Source organism: Anastrepha ludens, chromosome X (assembly GCF_028408465.1).
Source record: "Anastrepha ludens isolate Willacy chromosome X, idAnaLude1.1, whole genome shotgun sequence".
Taxonomy (NCBI): Eukaryota; Metazoa; Arthropoda; class Insecta; order Diptera; family Tephritidae; genus Anastrepha; species Anastrepha ludens.
In genome coordinates, this window is record NC_071503.1 from 24,484,935 (window position 1) to 24,494,836 (window position 9,902).

At 33.8% G+C, this 9,902-nt stretch overlaps 1 protein-coding gene across 1 annotated transcript; it reads right to left on the reverse strand.

Moving 5' to 3' along the window:
• Positions 1 to 8,912: 8,912 nt before the first annotated feature.
• LOC128869133 (uncharacterized) lies at positions 8,913 to 9,610 on the reverse strand. The gene is made up of 2 exons (XM_054111622.1): positions 9,462 to 9,610; positions 8,913 to 9,400 (listed from the first exon to the last, which is right to left on the reverse strand). Exons 1-2 carry the CDS (start codon positions 9,498 to 9,500, stop codon positions 9,011 to 9,013), a joined length of 429 nt encoding a protein of 142 aa, XP_053967597.1. The 5' UTR covers positions 9,501 to 9,610; the 3' UTR covers positions 8,913 to 9,010.
• Between the last annotated feature and the right edge of the window lie 292 nt (positions 9,611 to 9,902).

The following is a 9,902-nucleotide window of genomic DNA, read 5'->3' on the forward strand; positions in this document are numbered from 1 at the left end:
ACTGTGAGCGTCAAAATAAAGTGTGCAAAGCCTTTTGTTATAATATGGATTTTATTTCAGTCTTTTATAACAAAACAATATATTTTAATTTCATGTTTTTTAAATTAGCATTTGATTCTCTACCTAATACTAGAAAACAACAAAAAATAAATTACAACAACAAAAGTTTTAAAGCAAAATCAAAAGTTAGTGCATATTTTACGCGTCAAACTAAAGTGTACAGAGATATATTTTACAAAAATGATATCGATTTAGTATTTTGTTGATTTCCCGTTTGCTTTTAACGAAAGACAGTCTTCGGGGCATCGACTCATTTAGTTTTTTTGTCACGTCAGATGAAATTTTATCCCACCCTTCCTTTATAATGAGTTCCAGTACATCTATATTGGTGATTGTCCTTTTCCGGACTTGGCGGTCTAAATGCTCCCACAAATGTTCAATAGGGTTTAAGTCCGGCGCCTGTGGAAGATGATCCAATGTCTTAGGAGTACGTAAAGCAGCCATTCATTTACTATTTTGGCTGTGTGCTTGGGATCATTATCTTGTTGAAAGATCCAAGATCCCTGCAAGTGTAATTTCTGCACACTGGTTAGCAAATTATTATTTTTTAAATATTCAGATAAACTGTTTTGTTGATGGTACTTTCAATAAAAACCAAATTGCCAACTCCGCTTGCCGCCATACATCCCCACACCATCACTGAACACCCACCATGTTTAACTGTGATTATCAAATTTCGGCATACTAACTATTTTTGGTTCTCCAGAATTTAACCGGTTTTTTTTCTGCCCAAATACCTCGAATTTACTTTCATCGCTAAACAGGACATTATTCCAGAAAGAAACATCCCAATTTTCCAATTTTTTTGCATAATCAAGACTTTTCTTTTTATTTACCGTCGATATTAGCGGATTTTTCGTGGGAGACGACCATGTAACCCATTTGCGTGCAACGCTAGACGTATTGTGGCAGCACTTACGCTACTATCTGATGCAATTGAAACTTCTTGTGATATTTTGACCGCACTTTTAAAGGGATTTTTCTTCACATCACGCATTATAGACCTTACTTCAGTCTTATTTAAAACTTTTGGATGGCCTGTACCTGGGCGATTTTCCTCTTTGCCGAGCTTTTTGTCTTTGTCAACAATTTTTTTCACAGTATTATGGCTTTTGTTGGCAAAAGAGCCAATTTCACGAAAGGTTTTACCTTCATTGCGAAGCTTTAGTACCAATTCTCTAACATCAGTCGAAGTTTGTTTACCCATTATTGAAAAAAATTAATAATACAATTTTATTTATTGTAGACAAAAACTTTTCTCTCTGCCGATCGCAACCAATTAAAATACAATATGAAAAAAGTTTCAATGCAGCGAAAAAGGAAGTAAACAACCAAATATAGCGGTATTTGTTACGGTACAACATCGCTAAAATACTACTGATGCACGCTGTACACTTTATTTTGACGCGTAAAATATGCACTAAATTTTGTTTTTGTTTTAAAACTTTTGTTGTTGTAATTTATTTTCTTTTTGTTTTCTAGTATTAAGTAGAGAATGAAATACTAATTTAAAAAACATGAAATTAAAATATATTGTTTTGTTATAAGACCCTGAAATAAAATCCATATTATATCAAAATGATTTGTACACTTTATGCGCATACACAGTGTATGCGCATATGTATATAAATTCACATATTTGTATTTGCATATGCCTTCTTCCTGTGTGCATGGTAATGAACCATTTCTCTATGAGGATTATTAATTTGATTTACTTGAAGAATTTAAAATAAAACCAATTGTATCATCATCATCCTTACCGAATTTATAATTGTTGTTTTAATGTTTTTACCTTCTATATATCTTATATATAAAAATGGAGACGTTTTTTTGTGTTCGTTAGTCGCCGATTCACGCCTAAACGCATTCACCAATTTCAATCAAACTTTCACAGATCATTGGTATTGGTCCATAGATGGTGTATGTGAAGTTTTAAAGAAATCGGTAAAAGTATGCGTGCGTTGTGTAAGCGTGAAAAATATAATATTTGCGTGTTTCCCTTCTACGGACATTACGTATACGGAATGAGAATACACGCAAATGAATAATATACACAGATATGAATAACATTGTTTTTATGTCGAGTGACGTATGCGACTGTATTATTCGTAACGCAATAGTTGTCCTCTCTTTCCTTTCCTTTTTATGCATGCGTGACACGGCATCAAAGCACATTGCTTTTTTTTAAACTGGAAAAATATTTTGAGCTTCATTTGAACGTTTAATGATTTAGATAAAATAAAAATTCGTTAAATATATTTGATTCCATTAATAACCATCAGCCTGTATTTTTCGAAGTTCAAAGTTTTTGACAAATATTGAAACGTTTACTTAAATTAAATGTTAAATACATATATATAAATGCGCAAATGTAAAAGTTTAGATGGATTTAAAATATACGAAATTATTCAGCGGTTGAATCCATACATTTTTTGAAATCCATCAATATGGATCGACAGTTGCCATAAATGTTCTTTTAAAAAATAAAATGTGTTAATTTGATGGTAGCTCGAGTATTAAGATCAGGTTTCTATTAGTATAACTTTGTTCATGGGTTTGCGTAATTTTTTGTGGTGAATTTCTAAAACCAAGAAAAGAAAACGCGAAAGCCGACGAGCAAAATGTAAAAAATAAATCCTCTTGTATGTATAGGTATATACTCGAAAAAGTTATGCTAACACTTTTTTCATGCATTTAGGTAGACAATTTTATATGGGCAAACGTACGTTTACGAGATAAATGCCTAAAAGCAGGTATAACTAAAATAGCGCTCTCAGGGATTTCTGTTACAATACTTCTTAAATTTCATGCTCCAAGTGTTCGAGCATTGGTATAGCGCTGAAGACAAATGCTCATAAATGTTCTTTTAAAAAATAAAATGTGTTAAGGGGGTCTTCTGGTCTCCAGCGAAAAAAAAATCGATTTTTTTTTTTGCATAATTTTGTTGTATGTGTATGCGAGAATACGCCACAGAAAGGATTTTTTGAAAATCGCATTTTTTCACATTTTTCTGGGCACCGAAGTGTACCCTCCTCCGGCCGTTTTATCATAAACTTTATCTTTAAACGCGTTTCCCCGAAAATCGTGTTTTTTAAGCATTTTGGTCACACTTTTCATAGTAGTTATACTCCGATTTCAATGGTTTTGATCTTAAAAGGTTCGGAAAACTTACCGCTAAGTTTCCCCGTGTACGATTTTTGAAATTTTTTTTCATTCCATTTTTATAACCTTTTAAAGTTCAAAAAATGAGCAAAAAAAAATTTTTTTTGCAAATTGTTGCATAACTTTTGAAAAAAATTTAAAAAAAAAAATCTGTCCCGGGAAAACTTAACCAGGGCAACTCTGAAGACAACGCATATCTAATTTTTGCTTTCTGATTACCCAGGTGGAAAAACCGTGACCAAAATGGAGACCTGTTTCGTTTGGAGGTGGACGTCTTCAGCGCCATTTCAAGGTCGCGGGTGTTAATTTTTTTCAAAGTCAAAACCATTTTTTAAAAGCCAAGACATGTACCTTTAAAATAAAAAAATAAAAATTTTTAAATATTCACAGGATTTGTCACAATCAATCCCCAAAAAAACCCTTCATTTCAGGGCCTCGAGACCAGAAGACCCCCTTAATTTGATGGTAGCTCGAGTATTAAGATCAGGTTTCTATTAGTATAACTTTGTTCAAGGGCTTGCGTAATTTTTTTGTGGTGAAAGTCTAAAACCAAGAAAAGAAAACGCGAAAGCCGACGAGCAAAATGTAAAAAATAAATCCTCCTGTATGTATATATTAACGTTATTAAAACACAAACTCACTTCTCGGTGTCTGCGAAATAACTCTACTCCTTTATTCAAATTTATTTACAGTAAACCTTAATTATCTAAAGCTTACATCTAACGAAATCTCTTAAAGTTCTACTCTTACTCTAATTTCTCTTATTGCTAAATTTAAGATTAATATTTAAATATGTAAGTTAATATGTTTGTGTATGTAAGTATGTACGTATGTAGATATGTATTCAGGTATTTATGTGTTATACATGTATGTAGGTATGTATCTTATGTTACAAAATATACTCGAAAAAGTTATGCTAAAACTTTTTTTATGCATTTAGGTAGACAATTTCATATGGGCAAACGTACGTTTACGAGATAAATGCCTAAAAGCAGGTATAACTAAAATAGCGCTCTCAGGGATTTCTGTTACAATACTTCTTAAATTTCATGCTCCAAGTGTTCGAGCATTGGTATAGCGCTGAAGACAAATGCTCATAAATGTTCTTTTAAAAAATAAAATGTGTTAAGGGGGTCTTCTGGTCTCCAGCGAAAAAAAAATCGATTTTTTTTTTTGCATAATTTTGTTGTATGTGTATGCGAGAATACGCCACAGAAAGGATTTTTTGAAAATCGCATTTTTTCACATTTTTCTGGGCACCGAAGTGTACCCTCCTCCGGCCGTTTTATCATAAACTTTATCTTTAAACGCGTTTCCCCGAAAATCGTGTTTTTTAAGCATTTTGGTCACACTTTTCATAGTAGTTATACTCCGATTTCAATGGTTTTGATCTTAAAAGGTTCGGAAAACTTACCGCTAAGTTTCCCCGTGTACGATTTTTGAAATTTTTTTTCATTCCATTTTTATAACCTTTTAAAGTTCAAAAAATGAGCAAAAAAAAATTTTTTTTGCAAATTGTTGCATAACTTTTGAAAAAAATTTAAAAAAAAAAATCTGTCCCGGGAAAACTTAACCAGGGCAACTCTGAAGACAACGCATATCTAATTTTTGCTTTCTGATTACCCAGGTGGAAAAACCGTGACCAAAATGGAGACCTGTTTCGTTTGGAGGTGGACGTCTTCAGCGCCATTTCAAGGTCGCGGGTGTTAATTTTTTTCAAAGTCAAAACCATTTTTTAAAAGCCAAGACATGTACCTTTAAAATAAAAAAAAAAAAATTTTTAAATATTCACAGGATTTGTCACAATCAATCCCCAAAAAAACCCTTCATTTCAGGGCCTCGAGACCAGAAGACCCCCTTAATTTGATGGTAGCTCGAGTATTAAGATCAGGTTTCTATTAGTATAACTTTGTTCAAGGGCTTGCGTAATTTTTTTGTGGTGAAAGTCTAAAACCAAGAAAAGAAAACGCGAAAGCCGACGAGCAAAATGTAAAAAATAAATCCTCCTGTATGTATATATTAACGTTATTAAAACACAAACTCACTTCTCGGTGTCTGCGAAATAACTCTACTCCTTTATTCAAATTTATTTACAGTAAACCTTAATTATCTAAAGCTTACATCTAACGAAATCTCTTAAAGTTCTACTCTTACTCTAATTTCTCTTATTGCTAAATTTAAGATTAATATTTAAATATGTAAGTTAATATGTTTGTGTATGTAAGTATGTACGTATGTAGATATGTATTCAGGTATTTATGTGTTATACATGTATGTAGGTATGTATCTTATGTTACAAAATATACTCGAAAAAGTTATGCTAAAACTTTTTTTATGCATTTAGGTAGACAATTTCATATGGGCAAACGTACGTTTACGAGATAAATGCCTAAAAGCAGGTATAACTAAAATAGCGCTCTCAGGGATTGCTGCAAGTATATTAACAAAGGTAGTGACATGGCTGTTTTTGGAGTTGCAGAGAACCGAAATGATGAAATAACTCAATACCAAATGGGCAGGTACATTAGTAGTAACGAGGCAGTTTGGCGAATTTTGTTTTTCTCCATTCATGACCGTAGTCCAGCTGTTATTCATTTAGCAGTTCATTTGGAAAATGGACAGCGTGTGTATTTTACTGTTGATAATGCTCAGACAATTGTAGAGCGACCGCCATCAACCACAATAACTTCTTTTGTTAAATTATGTGAAAGAGATCAATTTGCTAAAACACTGCTTAATTCACAAGTACCAACATATTACACATGGGAAAGACGTAAAAGAGGAAAACCTGTTGATGGTTATCCTGGTGTTTTTGAAAGTGACGCCGTTGGACGACTTTATACAGTGCATCCTAGCGAGGCTGAATGTTTTTATTTGGGTCTTTTATTAATTAATGTTCGTGGACCAACGTCTTTTTTGAATTTGAAAAGAGTTAATGGGCGCCTCTGTCAAACTTACCGGCGAGCATGTGAAGAATTGCATGCACTTGAAGATGATAATCATTGGGATGCAACACTTGCAGATGCATCCGCAACAGGTACACCGCATCAAATACGGACATTATTTTCAATTATTGTGCAACATGTTTTCCATCTCATATTGAAGATATGTGCTTAGTAGTTGCAAATAAATTATTGTCACAATTAGGTTTACCACCTCCTAATCGAGCAATGCATGATGTATTTAATCAAGATATACAACGTGAACAACAATACGATATAAATGATCTTAACACATTTATAAATTTGAATCTGCCGAAATTGAATATAGAACAAAAACATGCATATGACTCTATGATGCAAGCTATACAAAACAAAAGTGGAGGAATGTTTTTTTAGATGCGCCGGTAAAACGTTTTTGATTTCGTTGTTATTAGCGACTGTAAGATCACCAAACAATATAGCATTAGCGCTTGCATCGTCTGGAATAGCTGCTACATTATTAGATGGTGGCCGTACAGCGCATTCCGCACTTAAATTACCATTCAATATTCAAAGTAATGAAAATCCAACATGTAACATTTCAAAAAATTCTGGAATGGGAAGGGTTTTGCAACAATGCAAATTAATTGTGTGGGATGATTGTACAATGGCACATAAAAAATCAGTGGAAGCATTGGATAGAACTTTGAAAGGTTTACGTAATAATCAAGAAATATTTGGTGGCGCTTTAATATTATTGCCTGGTGATTTTCGTCAAACTTTGCGAGTAATTCCCCGTTCAACACCAGCAGATGAATTAAAAGCATGTTTAAAGACATCCCATTTATGGAGGAACGTAAAAACTTTGACTTTGAAAACAAATCTGCGAGTTTATTTACTTCTGAAGATAGGAAATGGACAAATTCCTATTGATGCTGCTACTGGCTTAATCCCTTTGCCAGATAGTTTTTGTAATTTCGCACACACAAAACAACAATTAGTTTCAAGTGTTTTTCCAAATATTGCGCAAAATTATCAAAATCACAATTGGTTAGCTGAAAGAGCAATACTGGCTGCGAAGAATAAGGATGTTGGTCAATTGAATGCGAATATTTTAAATGATGTGCCTGGTGAGATTGTAACATTTAAATCAATTGATACAGTTATATGTAAATCAAGATGACGCTGTAAATTATCCAACAGAATTTTTAAATTCCTTGGACTTACCTGGACTGCCGGCTCATCGCTTTCAATTGAAAGTTGGTGCACCAATTATTTTGCTTAGAAATTTAAATCAGCCACGATTGTGTAACGGAACAAGATAAGCAGTCAAATGGGTCATGAATAATCTTATTAAAGCAACAATTTTAAAAGGAAAATTCAAAGGTGAAGACGTATTGATTCCGCGTATTCCGCTGATTCCACCAGATTTAGCTTTTGACTTCAAAAGATTGCAATTTCCAATACGTCTTGCATTTGCAATGACAATAAACAAAGCACAAGGACAATCGCTGGAATTATGCGGAATTGACTTAGAATATCCATGCTTCTCCCACGGACAATTATATGTATCATGTTCACGCGTAGGAAAGCCATCAGTTCTGTTTATTTATACCACAACTCAGAGCAAAACAAAAAATGTAGTTTACGAAAAGGCTTTGTGTTAGTTTAAGTTTAAAATTAACATTAATTTTATATTGTAAAAAAGAATAAATACACATAGCGTGAATTTAAGTCGAGTGTTAATTATTCATTTCTAATTCTGATATGCGTAGCGAAGCAGGCAGAGGGTCCGCTAGTTGATGTATGTATGTTAATATGAAAACGTTTAATCCGCTGTCTAAGTGGGATGAATCTGACCAAAAAATGGGTTTTTGGTGTGCTTTTAAAAATAATTTCACCATACATTGAGCGCTTTTCAGCTTTTCAAGTAGGTACGAGTTAAATAAAAAAAAATATGTAACATATGTTTTTAACATGGTGATTAATATTTTTGTCTACGTGCACATATCTCTTCACACAAAATGTAAGCACGAACCAAATGTGCCATTCTCAAATAAAAATACTTTGTGCTTATTCTTACATCGAAATGAGTGGAAGTAGAAAGGTAAGTACAATAAAAAAGTTGTTTGATACATTCCAACGGCCGATTCTCTGTTTCTGATTTTGCAATTGGGAACTCGCCTTCAGGAGCCAAGGAGCTACATTATTCGCCTAAGAAAGCAGCTCATATTACTAATGTCTGTTGCGCGTTGCACGATATATGCTTAAAGTATCGGTGCGATGACACACCTTTTATTTCAAATAGAGCTTCTCAACCGGAAATTTCTGAACACGTGCAGTTTGAAAAATCTGAATTGCATTCATCATACCTTAATGGGGCTAAGCGTATTAGAGCAAATATAGGCAATTGCCTTATGTAAATTTATGACAAAATGTTTTTATAATTGAATGACACTCTTCAAAGAAATGTCTGATTTGTATTAGCTCAAAAGCGGCTTTATTGTTAATCTTGCTTTACCAATTTGAAAAAATAAAGTACATAAAATTAATTTTTTGTACAAAAACGTTCGAAACATTCTAATTATTGCCTAAGCTTTTCTTTGCAGCTATTATTTTCAAATTTTGAACCTCGATTCGGCTGTTTATAAGTATGAGTTTACGGTCAACTTCAATTTTTCTGAGCCGTTCAATTTCCGAATTGTGGCGTTTTGTTTCCTTTAGTAAACTGTTTTGAATATTTTGAAAGTTTTCGAGGGCTTGGCTTAATTCCTTTAAGTGGCCTTCTATTTGAGTATAGTGATGACTTTGGATTTCCAAGCCCTTTCTGACGTTGTCATTCATTTCCTTTTGAACATCTAGTTCAATTAAGGGTTAATTTTTTTACGAATTTGCTGGCTGGTTTTTTGTGCAGGCAAAGCACTTTCCCTTTGCGTGTCACCGGCAGCTTCGGTGCTATTTTCGTCCAAGCTATTGTCCATGCAACTACATTCCACATCAGAGTCCTCACTAGAGCTGTTGTCCTCATCCCTACTGTTATTTTCACGTCGCTTACCAGGTGATTTCGTTGCATTCAAACCAAACGGCTTGCCATCTTCGACACCTTCCGCAGCTGCTACTGACGCAGTTATATCCAAAATTGACTGTTCTAATACAGAAAAAACATGTTGCTTGCAAGGTCCTCCACCGGTCTTTTTCCTATTTTTGTTATTTTCGACAGGCTTGTTTCGTACGTATCGTTTTTGATCAATCCAAACCTGTAAGCAATGGCTATATAAATTATGGCACATTCCATAGCCACATTGCATTGATAGTCACCTTTTTCCATTCGGAGATTGATTTTGATGGTGGGCCCATGCTATTCAGGGAATTGCTCAATTTCTTCCAAAAAGCCAGCACTTTATCTTTATTTTTTTTTGGAAGCCCTTTCCTATTTCAGGATTTTCGGCCACTGTGCTGTGACTATCTTGACAACTTGCAACATTTCTAAAAATTCTGGAATGGGAAAGGTTTTACAAACATGTAAAGTTATTGTATGGGATGAATGTACAATGGCTCATAAAAAATCACTGGAAGCCTTAAATAGAACACTGAAAGATTTTCGAAATAACACAAACATATTTGGTGGTGCACTAAGTGTATTGGCCGGTGATTTTCGACAAACTTTGCCTGTTACAATCAATAAGTCTCAAGGTCAAACACTTCAATTATGTGGAATTGACCTAACTTATCCATGCTTTGGACATGGGCAACTGTATG

What these genes read in the sequence shown, in the direction of transcription:
- LOC128869133 (XM_054111622.1), bottom strand. Translation starts at nt 9,500, where the DNA reads ATGGGCCCACCATCAAAATCAATCTCCGAATGGAAAAAG. An exon ending in CAATCTCCGAATGGAAAAAG is followed by an intron (nt 9,401 to 9,461) that starts GTGACTATCAAT and finishes CATTGCTTACAG; the next exon opens with GTTTGGATTGATCAAAAACG.